The sequence below is a fragment of the Pteropus vampyrus genome, unplaced genomic scaffold (assembly GCF_000151845.1).
Source record: "Pteropus vampyrus isolate Shadow unplaced genomic scaffold, Pvam_2.0 Scaffold28, whole genome shotgun sequence".
Taxonomy (NCBI): Eukaryota; Metazoa; Chordata; class Mammalia; order Chiroptera; family Pteropodidae; genus Pteropus; species Pteropus vampyrus.
The window spans coordinates 5,332,087-5,345,702 of record NW_011888809.1 but is presented as its reverse complement, the minus strand read 5'-3'; the positions used below and the strand labels follow the sequence as shown (position 1 = coordinate 5,345,702).

The 13,616-nt window shown below is 57.2% G+C and overlaps 1 protein-coding gene across 1 annotated transcript in view; it reads right to left on the bottom strand.

Annotated features, from left to right (window-relative positions):
* Positions 1-90: 90 nt before the first annotated feature.
* Positions 91-13,616, bottom strand: part of SDC1 (syndecan 1) — a 21,255-nt gene continuing 7,729 nt past the window's right edge. The window contains exons 2-5 of the mRNA XM_023528543.1: positions 4,483-4,564; positions 3,127-3,602; positions 2,385-2,520; positions 91-2,199 (exon numbers count right to left, since the gene is read on the bottom strand). Coding sequence (XP_023384311.1) covers positions 2,030-2,199; positions 2,385-2,520; positions 3,127-3,602; positions 4,483-4,564 — 864 coding nt within the window. The 3' untranslated portion in view covers positions 91-2,029. The remainder of the gene's footprint in view (positions 2,200-2,384; positions 2,521-3,126; positions 3,603-4,482; positions 4,565-13,616) is intronic.

Below are 13,616 nucleotides of genomic sequence, written 5' to 3'. Positions count from 1 at the left end.
AGGAGGGGATGACGAGGGCTCCATCAGCTCTTCTTCATCAAGCCACAGCCCAGCCCAGCCCCAGGTCAAGAAGACTCAACCACCACCATAGCCCGGAACGACAAGTACCATTTATTAAAATTACATGAATGGGATCAGCCAGCCACAGGCTCAGTGCCATCCCGGGGACCAGCAGAGATGAGCATGGTCACAGACCCCTTTTTCCCCACCCGCCGTCACGTCCAGTCATACACTCCAGGCAGAAAGTCCCAGTATTGAACACAGGGCACAGGTTCCCTTTGTTGGGCGATGCGTCTGAGTCACAGATGTCCCCACCTCTCGAGGCAGCCAACAGAGCAGCTGGAACATTGTCAAATTAAATAAGCAAGTATAAGAGTTCCCAGAAGCCCCAGGCTGGCGGCCTCTGATCCTAGCTAAGGCGTGAGAGGAGGCCTGTCCAAGGTGTCTGAGAGGCAGGCCTTGGCTCCAGGCCTCGGTGGGGCCAGTGGCCTCAGGTCAAGCTGTGCCGGGGCTGTCACAGCTTCTTTAACCATTTAGGGGATGGGTGCTTTGAGCTTGGCAACACACAAATTTACATCAGGCCTTACGTAACCTTGGCTGAACCTACTGACCTCCAGAATTTTAGCAAAGACAAAAAAACAAACCGACCAGAGGGACTCTGGCCCCAGAATCCCTCCCCGCGAGAAAGATGAAGGCACAGAGCTTTTAGTCTCCCAATATCGTTGCTGTTTAGAGAAAAGTCTGGTCACATCCACAGGACCAGCGCAGAGTGAAGCACAGGCGGCAGAGTCCACGTGACTACTTTATATTAAAGTTTATTACATTTGGAAAATCTACTGTACAGGGAAAAACCCATTGGATTAAGTAGAGTTTTGCCAAAAGCAAAAGACTATCACTCTTTGGAACATTCCTGATTCCAGCCCAGGGCAGGGCCACAGGAGCTAAGCAAAGGTGAACCCGGTCCTTCGTGGAGCAGCTCAGTGCCAGGTGTGCCCAGGACCCCTCTCATTATCTTCCAGAAGAAAATGTCCCTGGAGATGGCATCAAAGGAAGGGTGTGATCTGCAGGACATTCTTTGGGCCCATTGCCACCTCTCCCACCCCATAGTTCTCTCTCGTCCCCAGCCTGAGGTGCCAGGATTCAATGCTCACATCGGCGCCTCGACATCACAGCAGCCCGGGCCATGGCTGTGGCCCCAAGTTCATGGACACAGGCGTGACTGCTCAAAAGAAGTGACTGCCCACGGCAGCTGGGATCGGCCGGCCCACCGACGGGGCCGCTCAGCACATTCCATACCCTGTTGCACACGTGAGTGTCAAACTCAAGAGACAACACATAAACTAAGGCTTCCAGATTTGGTTCTCATAGTAAAAAAAAAAAAAAAAAAAAGTCTCCTTAACCCTGATGCTGTCTCCTGATGGTAGATTAGCAAGATGGGGGATAACCAAATCAACTTAACTTACGTCAAAAGTAATAAAGTCTACTGGGCTATGGAACAAAGGAACTAGAAGAAATATGTGCAAAAACGAGTTGATACCTAAATGAGACCTCCCCACAAAACAAAGTGAATTTGGATGGAGCCCCGGACTCCTCTCCCGGCCACTCGGTGAGTGGTAAACGCCCCCGAGACTGCTGGTCTCTCCCAGTAAGTGCTACAGCTGTGTCAGCCCATAGCCACAGCATCTTCCAGCTGCAGTGGGCTATCCAAGTCCAAAGCGGTGGGGTCCCTTTTCTCTCCAGACCTGGGCTTGGGGAGGGGCTATTCCAGTTTGGAGAAACTGAGTCAGAACGGTGCGATGCCAGGTGCCGAGGTGGAAAGGTCGGGTGCAGAAAGCCCTTGCGCCCTGGTCTCCAGGCAGAAGTCAGAGAAGCAGAGAACGTCCGTGCCCCAGACCTCCGTGGGGAGTGGGCTGCAGGGGCAGGGAGCACTGGGGAGGTGGCATGGTGGCAGGGGAGGGCCTGCAGTTCTTCACGGAAGAGGCAAGTGGGGGCCTAGCGAGTGGCAGGGGGAGGGGGAGGACTGCTCCCGTCAGGCGTAGAACTCTTCCTGCTTGCTAGGCTTCTGGTAGGCCCCGCCGTTGGCTTGTTTTGGCTCCTCCAAGGAGTAGCTGCCCTCGTCCTTCTTCTTCATCCGGTACAGCATGAAGCCCACCAGGCACACAGCAAAGATGAGCCCCACGAGGCCTCCGGCAATGACCCCTGGGTGGGTGGACAGAAGCTGGCTCAGCCTGGCTACTCTTGGGGGTGAGCAGCAGCCCCTGCCCCACTCGGCAGCCCCAGAAGTGGCCTTGGCTATGGTCAGCCCCGCACCGAGGCTAAAGGCAGCCCCCCCATTCCGGAGTAGCAGTTTGCCCCCCTCCTCATCCACCTGAGAAAAAACTCACCTCCCAGCACTTCCTTCCTTTCCAGGAGGCCCTGGGAGGCCCCAGTGGCCCCATGACCATCTCGGGGCTCGTTCTGCTGGTCAAATTCCATAGCAGCCCCAACTGTGCTCTCTCCGGACACATCAAAGGTGAAGTCCTACGGGAAGACAGGGACAGATCAGGCTGGGGCGGGACATTGCCAGCAGTGGCATCCAGGTCTATTTCCAAACCCCGAAGCAGCTTGGGCCTCCCCAGTGACAGCAGCCACCAGCTCGGATAGAGCCAAACCGGGGCCTCTGGACCCCAAAGCCAGGCCCCTCTCGCCACGTCATGCTGAGCCCTGGATGGACTGACTGTGGCAGAGATATGTCAAGTGATATAAAGCACACATTTTTATGTGAAAATTAAAAAGCCCATTCTAGTAGAAAGTGTGAAATTACCAAGTCCCTATAAGATAAACAAAGGACTTAGGAGAACTCTCAGCAGGGGCCTTGCCCAAGTTTGGGAAGCTCTCATCTTGGTGATCTGGAAGGACTCTTGCTCTCTCGCCGGGTCCCACCCTGGGCTCAGTCCTGGGGGCAGGGAAGGTGGGGCCTTGTGATGCTGTCTTTCACAGTGGGGAGTACAACATGCTCACAGGGCACAGGGTGTTGAGTGGGCCAGATGACCAACCTGTGCCCCCACGCCAAGGCACTGTGCTCAACCAGGCATTAAGGGGCCACCCAACGTGCTAGGCACAGAGGACTATACAGTAGGCACTCACCTGCTCCCCAGAGCCCTCTCCTGCTGGGAACTCAGTGACAACTCCATCCTCAGCAGCCCTCTCAGTGGCAGAAGGACCTCTGTCCTCCATGTTGGGAGTGTGAGGGTCGGGATGGCCGGGTCCTACCGGAGGTGAGGTCTCATGGAGGTCAGGCTGAACAGCCCTGTGGGAATGGGAGGTGACAGGTGCCTGGGAGGCGGTGGCTCTTGCTGTTGATGCTCGGTGGGTGGCTGGGTGCAGCGTGGTCTCACTGGGTGGGTGGGTGGTCTCCTTCTCCAGGGTGGTAAAGCCAGGCTCCACCTCTGCCAGTAACACCCCCTCTCCCTCCTCAGGCACCTCTCTAGCCGGCAAGATGGAGGTGGAGGCAGCGATGCCATCAGTGTTGGTGGGCTCTGCAGCTGTGGGCATGACCGTCAGGAGCCCTGTGTCCTTCCAGGTGGAGGTCTGATGTGATAAGGTGATATCTTGCAGACCACCTGGAAGGCCAGAAGCAGAGCTTGTTTGGGTGGGAGAACCTAAGAGCATTGAGACCAGCCAAGCTCAGGCTGCAAGGACGGCCTAGGGGAGGACCCGCGTCTCTGGGCCCCAGGCCAGCGTAACAAACTCTCTTTCCGTCAGAAGCTCTGTCCCCCAAGGTAGATTAGCTGAGGCTAAACTTGACTTTGGAAAGTGGACAGGAGAGATGCTTTTGTCTGCTTCCTGTGCCTGGGAACAGCCTAGTCTCTGGAATCATGGGACACCAAGGCCATCTGGGAAGAAACCTTTCCTGTAGTAGCTGAAGCCCCTTCCCTGGGTGGGGGAGCCTTCAGGAGCCTGAGTGTCTCATCCCCACTGCACATACCGCCCTGGGCCACTTGCTCCCAAGGACAGAGGTCCGAGTCCCACCTCCCAGTTCCTGGGCCCCTGCCTAGGCCACTCGCCCCATAGATAATCTCAGCCCTCTTCCGAGGTTCAGCTCAAAAGCACCTCCCTGACCACCTCTAGCTCAGGGATGTCACTCCCCCCGAGAAGTGGGGACAGGGACATTTATAAAGATACACACCAGGCTCGGTGCTGCCGTACATACAGCTCCCAACAACCTTATGAAGTCAAGATATTATCCCCGTTGATGGAGGAAACAGAAGCTTGAAAGGGTTGCCCAGGAGCAAAGAGAACGGGGCGCCATGTCTGCGGCAGGCAGCCTCTGGGGCCTGCTAGCACGCACTGTGGCCACTCCCTGCCAATTCACGTTTCCTCCTCTGGGCGAGGACCCCATCCTATTCCCCAGCATCACCCTTTGGGCCCAGCTAAGAAGCTGCCTGACCGCCGTCCCCAGTCCACGGCCTGCGGCCTCATGGGGCCCTCCCGCCAGCTTACCTGCGCCTGAGCCAGAGAAGATGTCGGAGTCATCCCCAGAGCCATCCTGATCTTCAGGGGGCATGTTCGTGGCCACAATTTGCTGGAAAAGGATCAGAGAAGGGTGTGAGTGGAGGTTTGGCCAGGGCCCTGCTATCCCAGGGTCCCTGTCCTAGACAGCTCAGGAAATGCCACAAAAGCCCTCCCACACACAGACAGCACAAGGAGGAAGCCCTGGTGGGTGGCTCAGGACCCTCAGCTCTGAGTAGCCCTTTGGTCCCCTGCACATCCCCTAATGCTATGACGACATAGCCCTGTGTCAGGTGCTAGGCATGTAGAAACACACGAGAAGGGCCACGGCCTTCGCCCCCTCAGAAAAGTAGACAGAAGATGCCATTACCAGGAACACAAGCCATGGCTCCTATGGGACCCCATTAGCCCACCCTACAGAGAATCAGGTCTTGGGGCCGCTGGCCAGGGAACTTAGGGGTCCAAGATTGGGGCTTTTCCAAGCTCCCAGGAACAATGCCACAACACTCTGGCTCCAGAAAGGCAGCCTCCAGGAACACTGGGCACCAGGGTGTGGACAACAAGGGCCCCGGGGTGAGGGGCAGGGACAGGCACAGGCTGAACCGTCCGTACTGAGGCAGGTCCGGCCATGAAGCTCCTTCCCACAGCCGGCCCATTTTCTCATCCATGAGAAAGACGGGTGGGGAAGGAAGGACAGGGATGCCCATTAGGCTGGGGACACATAAGGGTCACCTAGAAGGAGCCTTGCACTAAGGAGGCATCGACAAATGGGCTGTGGGCCTGGGGTGGGCCCTGTGTGCCGACAGCCACCCTGGAAGTGCTACTTGCCTGGCCCAGAGGCTTCAGGCGCCAGAGTCCCCAAGGCAGGGGCTACATAGGCAGGACCAGGGAGTGGGGCCAGCAGGAGGCGGGGTACACCACGCAGCCTGTGCAGAAACACGGGCTCTAGGACAGCAGGTGGAGAAGGGAGGACCCAGCATCCAGGTGGCGGGAAGGGTAGCTATGAGTATCCTGTTCAACAACAAAAATTTGACCCGCCCTGTAATACAGTCCAATTAGAAGGGGCCCCAAGGTTGGGGGTGGGGAACAAAAAACGAAGAGAAGCAGATCAGCATAGTCCAGAGCACACAGGCTCTAGCGATCCCCGATCTCTGCCACTTGCTGCTGAGTGGCCCCGAGACATCATTAACCCTCTCATGGCCTCGGTCTCCCCATCTGTGAAATGGGGCAATAGTGCTATCTATATTCCAAGATTACTGTAAAAAATCCAATGAGTTTATGCACATTTAGAACCTAACAGAGCCTGGCCCACAGTAAGCACCCCACCAGCCGTGGGGGCTGCCAGAACTTGGGGAGCAAGAGCTGCTCAGCATGGGGAGGATTCTGGGGCCTGTTTGGGAGGACGTGGGATAGAGGTGGGTAGGGTTTCATAAGAGAAGCAGGAGGGAGCGGGTTCACAGGAGGCTCTGTTCAGACTTGCTGGAAGGCAGGCCCCGCCCGGAGTCAGGGACCAGGCCTTCTCGGCCCAAAAGGCCTTGCCAAATCCTGGCCACAGGCCACAGGGCCTTACTCTTGAGTGGAGCAAAGCAGGGAAAGACAAGCCCTGGGGCCTCCTGAGGCCTCCTGGGGCAGAGCCAGACCAGGTGGGGGCTTCACGTCCGGGGCCTAGATGAAAAGGAAGCTTCAGACATGTGTAGAAACTGAGAGGCTAGAAATACCACCGAACTTCCTTTGAAAGCGCAAGACCCAAGCCGTACACTCCCCAGTACCGCCCAAGAAAAGGGTTTTGGCCCCAGAAGAGCCCGTGTGAGCTGGCATGGCCCACCTGCAACACACGGTCAAGCCCCCGACCTCCACTTGCACCCCAGGCCACACCCTGTCTCTGCCATCCCCAGTGGCGTTTCAAACGCCTGTCCTACGTCCACAGAGCTTCCAGATACCCCAGCCTCCCCAAGTCCGTCACCTTCGGTCACAAAGACTGCTGCCCATCAGGCAGGTGTAGAGTAGGCACCGCACCCCCAACATCCTCCCATCTGGGCCCACGACAGACTGCTCCCAGGGCAAGCATTCAGGGGCCCCCGCTCACCCACACTCACCAAGACCCTGCTTCACCCTTGTCTAACACCTCTGCCTACCCTCACTGTCCCCAAGAGGCCCTGGGGCTGAGTACTGGTCCTGACACACCGGCCCCCTCCCTTGGAGACAAAGCTGGGCATGCAGCAGGGGTCAGGGCTCCAGCCAGACCAGCCTCCACCGCACTGGAAAGTGTGATGAACCTTCCCGCAGAAGCCAGAGCCGTGGGTCCAGGCTGGGGACCTTGGAGGCACCGTGTACCACCCAAGACCCAAGCAAAGCCCAGGGAGGCCCAGCCTCTCACCCACACAACAGGTTAGCAGTTTCCTAAGAGCAGGGCCTCTCTCCTGAACAGGCAAGACTTCAGATCTGCCAAGTCACTAAAAACAATTTGTTTCCTCAACTCTGCTCAGCTTATCCCTCTTGTGGATCTTGTTTACACAACAAGCTCTTAAGCAAACACTTTCTCCAGTGAAACCAGCTCCCTGGCCTCAGGGCGGCCTCTCCCCTCTCAGGTCTCCACTGACTGGGTGGGCTACGGTGACCTCCTCAAATCCCCTCCACCGGAACCTCCTGGCCTCCGCTCCCTGGGGAGGAAATTAGCAGAAACTGCTGAGTTTGAACTAGGACTGCCAGGTGCCAGCTGACCCTGGAGTTTGGGGTGACATTTCCGGTTTCACTTAGTCCTGCGAGAGTCTGTGGCCAGCTGCCTCTGAGGCCTCGTGTGGGGCTCTCCTCAGGATCGCCTCTGACCCTGGTCCTTCCGAAAGACCACTTGGCCATGGCTCGGGGCTCCTCGGGGACAGGTTGGCCCAGCTCGGAACTCACCTCATGCCTGGGGCGGGCGAGGCAAGACAAACTATACCTTTAACGGGGCCCCTTTAACCTCTCCTAGTCTCAGGAAAATTGGCTTTTCATACAACCAAAACCCTTGTGGTGGACAAAGTCTAAACTTCTACACGTTCAGTCTGTTCAAAGCCAAGGCCAATTTGCGCCTTCCCTCCCCCACAACACGGACCCTGGAAGCCCACCGCCTAAAAGGGCCAGGCCAGGTGTGACTCTGGTGGGGGCCGGGGGTTGTGGGACAGGTACATGAAGCCTGGGGGACAGGGAGGACAAGAGGAAGACTCGGCCCATCTCTGTCTCAGCCTCCCTGGTCTCCTGGCCACACCTGGGCGGCTGCGAGGGAAGAGCCCAGACCCGGGGCCAGGGCTCCAGCCAAGCAGGACGGAGGACATGGAAGGAGTGAGGGCTTCCTTTCCCCCTTCATCCCCTGCCCTTGCAGGTGAGGCAAGCTGGGCTGAGACTGGGTCTCGGATGGGTGCCGGACTTGCCCCAGGCCACCAGGCAGCCAGGCAGCAGCAGTGTCTGCAGACTCTCCCTCCCCCAGGATGCACTTCCACTTCCTCTCCTCCCCAGCCCCAAGGGGACCACCTTCCCCGGCTGGCCCATCGAGAGCATCACCAAGTAAGAATTCCCCACCCTATCCCAGAGGCAGAGTGGAGGAAGGTGCCAGCTCATACTCCAGAGGCGGAGAGGGGACAGCACAGCCAAGCACAGCATCAGGGCTACCACGGGCTGACTTCATCATGCTGCTGCAGCCATTCCCAAGAGCAGGTCAGGGTCTGTGGGTAGGTAGGTGGCAGAGAAGCTTCAAGAAGGCAGCCTCAAGCCAAGTCTTGCCAGCTTTCACCCTGCACTGGCCACAAGGAAGGCCACCCTCCTTAGGAACCTCCATCTGAGCTGAGCCCTTGCCCCGGCCAGCCGCGGGGACTGGGCTGTGTTTCAGAGTCCCTCCAAACCACCTTGGGCGTGAAAGCTCCTTGGCAGGGTCACAAAGCAGGACACCAAGTGGGCATCTCAGGGACGTTCGAGTAAGGAGCTTCTAACTCCAGGCTGACCACTCCCCTAACTCCACCACCTTACCAGCCACAGCCACTGCAGTCCTGTGGGTTCTGGGCCCGCAGCCCGAGTCCCTAACGTGTCCCTTGCTGCTTGACTGGAGTGATGGATAAAACACAGATCCTTTAAAAACACACTAACTTAACAGAATCGTGTTGCTTTCTCGATACCGTGTAAAAAGGTCACGGACTTTGATATTTAACAGGGTCCTCAACTTTAAAACTTAGGGGACTGTCATCCAGGGTCTTTGGGGAGAAGAACAGGTAAAAAGTGGTCTGGTCCGGGCTTCCAGAAGGAGGGGAGCAGCTGTGGAGGCTGGGGCACAGAGAGTCACCCTACGGGGACACTAGGACTAAGCCTTGAAACCCTCAGGCAGGCTGGAGAGGATTAGACCCCACTGAGCCCGGAGTCACTAACATTAGGAATGGTGTGGCAGCCTCTGCAGCATCTGGTGAGAAAGAGGGTTTAGGTGTCTGTTGGTCATGAACGTCCTCACCTTGAAGCTGGAAAGTTCCTGAACTTCCAGAGGCTTTGACCCCTATTCCCAGCAATGGGAGTAGCAGGAAACAAAGGAAAGCAGTATCAGACCTGAGGCTGGGCTGGGCCTGCCCCGCCTGCCTGGGCGCTGAGCACCCCCACCCTTACCTCTTCCTCCCCCTCCTAGGTGTTCCGGGCAGCCGTCTTCCCCTCAGCTGGCCTGATGCAGTGACCTGGCTAAAACCAACAGGAGAGCTAGAAACTGCCAACACTCTTTTCTGGGATGGGCCCTGTCTGGAGGCAGAGGCAGAGCTGGGATGGGCCAGGGAGGGGAGCAGCGTTTACGGAATCTCAGGGTGACTTAAAGGCTACCTGCTTGTCCAGGGGTGTTCGGGAAGAGAATGCTGCGAAACATGAACCCCATTCCTGCAGCCCACTGAACACCCTGGAGCCCTGTGGCACTGGGGTTTGTGACTCTGCCTTCCCTCATCTGGGGGGATCACCTGTACTCCCAACTTTAGCCCTGGCCACCACGGCCTAAAGACGGACCCAAGAGGCCAGGAAGGTCAAATCCAAAGCATCTTGAAAAGCAAGGGTCTCAGGGAACGGACCAGAGCCAGATCCAGCTCTTTGCTCCCTTGCTGGGTGACCTGGGAAAGCCCTCTGCCTCTCTCTGGACCTGTTTTTCACCTTGGCTGCAGAACCCTAAACTCCCTCAGGACTTTGATGGGCTAGGCTGGGATGTGGGAGCAGTGGCCCCAATTCCTCATCCGTGGGAATGTTGTATGGGATGATAAGCTAGCAATGGACAGGTACGCCTGCTGGGGTAGGTGAGAAGGACAGAGCCACAGCTCAGGGCCTAGGAAGACACTGGCCTCCCTCTTGCCCCAGATATCATGGTGGTGGCTGATAAATCGCTTCCTCTCCCAAGGCTTTTGTCCTAACTCAGGAGCTGCCAGGGAAGCAAGCTTAGGCCACCGAGGAGGCACAGAAGTCCAACCTTGGCCTCCAGACCCTGAAATCGCACGCGGGCCTGGCAGGAGGCGGGGTCTCGCCAAGCTGCAGGGCAACATCGGCACCGTCCGGCCTGACAGCACAGTGCTGTCACTACACTGAGAACCGAGTCAAGCTGGGACCTGCAGAGGGGGTAATGGGACTGACCCAGGGTAGGAGGGGCGTGGGGAACAGGGGGAGAGGTAGACAAGAGGGGGCTTCTTCCACTTTCAGTCTGAGAAAGTACACCCGTCAGGGAACCAAAAAGGCCCCCAAGCCCCATCAGCAATTCCACTGGGAGGAGTGCCTTTCCGAGACCTCCTGGGTACCCACCCCACACACACAACCCCACTTCAGCTGTCACCACACTGCCACCAGGAGACAAACCTCACCACTCTGGGGGGATTCCAGGGCAGGGCCAGGGTGCAGGGCGTCACCCGTACTTGGCCTTGGAGACCCCTCCACGGTAGTTACCTCTCATAGCCCTGTATGCCGGGGCTTCACAGATGGGAAACCCAAGGTCAAGGTCACAGAGTCCTTTCCCCTGCCCCATGTTGACTACTTGGGGTACCCCCAGGAGGCCAGGGCTGTGTTGAGAGGGGATCCTGGTAGCCAGTGCCAGCCCCGATGCCCAAACCAGGTCAGAGCCACCACCAGCACCCCCATACCCACCCCTCCAGAGCAGGCGCCACCTCCCGCTACATGCTGGGACTAGCCTCAGAACAGACCCAGCTGAGGGCTGGGTGTGGGGCCAGGAGCTGGAAGACCAGTTCCTCTGCTTTTCCCCGCCTGCCAGAACCTGGGCCAGGCTGGACAGGACTCCGCTCAGTGTTGAGCAAGGCCTGCGAGCCAGACAAGGAGTGGCCGGGGGACAGGAAAGTGACCAGACCGAGCACTAGGAAAACCCATTTATAGCCTGGGCTCTGTTCCCAGCGGAGTTGGTGATCTTGAAAAAGACCTCGCCTCAGGTTGCCCCTCTGTACAACAGGGGCTTGGTTAATTGGTGGCGAGGGGGCTCCTAGTTGCAAGGCTGTGGCTGGGGAGCCAAGGCTCGCCCTCGAGGGCAGCCAGATGCAGCAGCCACAGCAGGCTGCCACCTGAGCGAGGGCTCACCGTAAACCAGGTACTCGACAGTGGCAAGTTGTGGGGCGGAAAGAGACTTGATCACAGTGACTCGACGTCATCGCTTTCAGCTTCCCAAAGGGGATTATGGCCTAAGCAAGATGCTGGAGGTGTCCCAAATCAAGGATGGCAACTGGCAACCCACAGGGACAAAGGGAGCAGCCAAGGCCTGCAGAGCCTTGTCTCTCCCCAGTCCTAACAAGACAGCCAAGGCCAGAAGCTCTGTGCAGGATCTCCCAGTCAGCCTCCCACGAGGGCCCCTGGAACTGCTCTCTAGCTGATTAATCCCCAACTCCACCAGGCTTCGGGGCCTGACACCTCTGGCACATGGGCTTGTAGAGGCATCCTCCCCCTGCTCTGGCTAAATAAAGTGTTCTTAAGTTTCAACAGAGGCAGAAACTTGCAGCTTTTGACACACCTGCCACCAGCCGGGGCTCCAGCTGTGCATATGGAGTGGGGAGGGGCACTTTATCTTTCAATCTCTCTCATCAACGTCCCTCTAGTCAGCAGAGTATGCCTTTCTAAGTGTGAAGGCCTCCGAGAAGGTTAAGAGGTGCTAATCATTCACAGTAGATTATAAATCCGCTCTACACGGGGGAGGCACTAATTTTGGAACTGGGGTACTAGGGGTGAATAGGAGCTATGGAAGATGGGCAAGGATTGCAAGAGGGGTGCTGGAGGATGCAAAAGCAGACGTTTCCACCTATGTCAGAATGTGGTTGCCAGCCAACCCCCACACACAAGAAAGAAAGACTAAATTCCCTTTGCTCTAGCTTTGAGCCACAGATAAGCTCAGACAAAGACCCGGGAAGAGCAGAGCGCCCTTCAAGGAGTCCGGGAGGGGCCCCATGGCAGGATGGAGCTGGTACCTTCTGGCCTGAGTAACGGAAGGCAGGATTTTTTGTGCAGGCTGGGTCTGAATAAACTGGGCTTGCTCCCTAGATGACTGGTGGGACCCCAGCCTAAACAGAAGCAAAGGAGCACGGGCCCCCCGTTCACCGTCAGCTTGCTCTCCCCTCCAGGGGCCCTCCTGATGGCTGGAAGGTTTGCACAGGCTGAAACGCCCAGCTGAGCTCCCAGACCCTAGCAGCACCTGCACACAGTAGGTGTTAAGTTAAGGTGGTTGAAAGAGGGACTACAGATGCAGCCGCAGTCTGAGAAGCTGAGTTACCCCAGAAAAAGAAGTGGCCCTTAGGCCTTCCCCAGGGCTCAGGGACAGTCATGAGGTGGCAGGAAGAACCTAAGGATCTAACCTGGGCTGAGTTTACCTGAAAAATAGAAATACCTGAATTAGACCTTGGAAAAAATAGCAGTCACAACTAATATTTATTAAGTACCGTGTGCCAGGTACTAGTCTAAGCACTTAACTTGAATTAATTCATTTAATCTTCACGATAACCTTAGCTTCTAGCACCATACCCATCTTACAAATGGGAAAACTGAGGCGAAGGGGACAAGCCATTTATCCCAGGGCACACAGCTACTGAAGTGCTAGAGAGAGGCTTGAGACCAAGCAGCCTTGTTCTGGCAGGCATGCTGTTAGCCACCCCATCACAGCATCACAGGGAAGACCCCAGGGCTGGCTCTCTTATCCCTGGGAAGAAAACTGCCATCATTTCCACTGGAGGTGGCAGGGAAACGTGTAAAAAGGAGGACCCTAGGGGAGGGGCCCCCCTCAGCCTGCAGTTCTGGACACAGGCTCCCTTCCCCCACAGCCAGGGGCTCTGCTCAGTTGGGCTGAGCCCCCTCCCATGGCCTGCCGGCCCAGCCCACACCTCCGTGGGTCAGGAGCCAGCCCTTGGCAGAGGCCAGGCGGAGGTGAGCAAGGTCTGCCTGCCAGGGGAGGCTCATATTTCTGAGAAGGGGCAAAAGCCACGTTTGCAGACCCTGTTACGTCAATACTCTGGGGTAAGCCCAGCCAGCCAGCCACACGCAGTGGCTACATGGCCAGGCCCGGTCAGACTGTACCTTCTCCCAGTCCTAGCCATCACGGGCTCTTCTCAGGGACCCCCCAAGCACAGTCAGCCCCAAAGTTCCCCCAGACTTGCTCTTCTGAGCCCAGAGAAAGAAGGGACTCAAAATCATGCCACATGGTATTTCACTGGGTCTTTTCAAAAGCTCTGGGAGGCAGGACATGAAAAATCCCCATTTACAGATAACAAAACTGAGGTTTACAGGCAGGTGAAGAAACATGCCCAAGGGTACACAGGGAGGAAGTGATGGAGCCTGCTAATGAGCTGGGTCGGACAGACTCCATGTCCCAGGCTCTTCCTCGGCCCCAGCACCTCACTGTTCCATCCAGTCCTAGGTGGGAATGACCAAGGCAGACTAGCCAGCCAGTCCTGGGGCCTTCCTCATCTGCCCGACAACAAGGCTTTAGGACCCCAGACTGAGCCCCAGTACCTACTCCAAAGGTAAGCAGACCTGACATGGGGGCGTCTAGCAGAATGATCCTGTTCCCCAGAGGGGCAGAACAGGGAGGGGGGATCGAGAGGTCGTGGGTTCTCGGCTCCTCACACAATTCCCAAAGCCCAGGAGGCCTCAGCCACTGCTCCAGA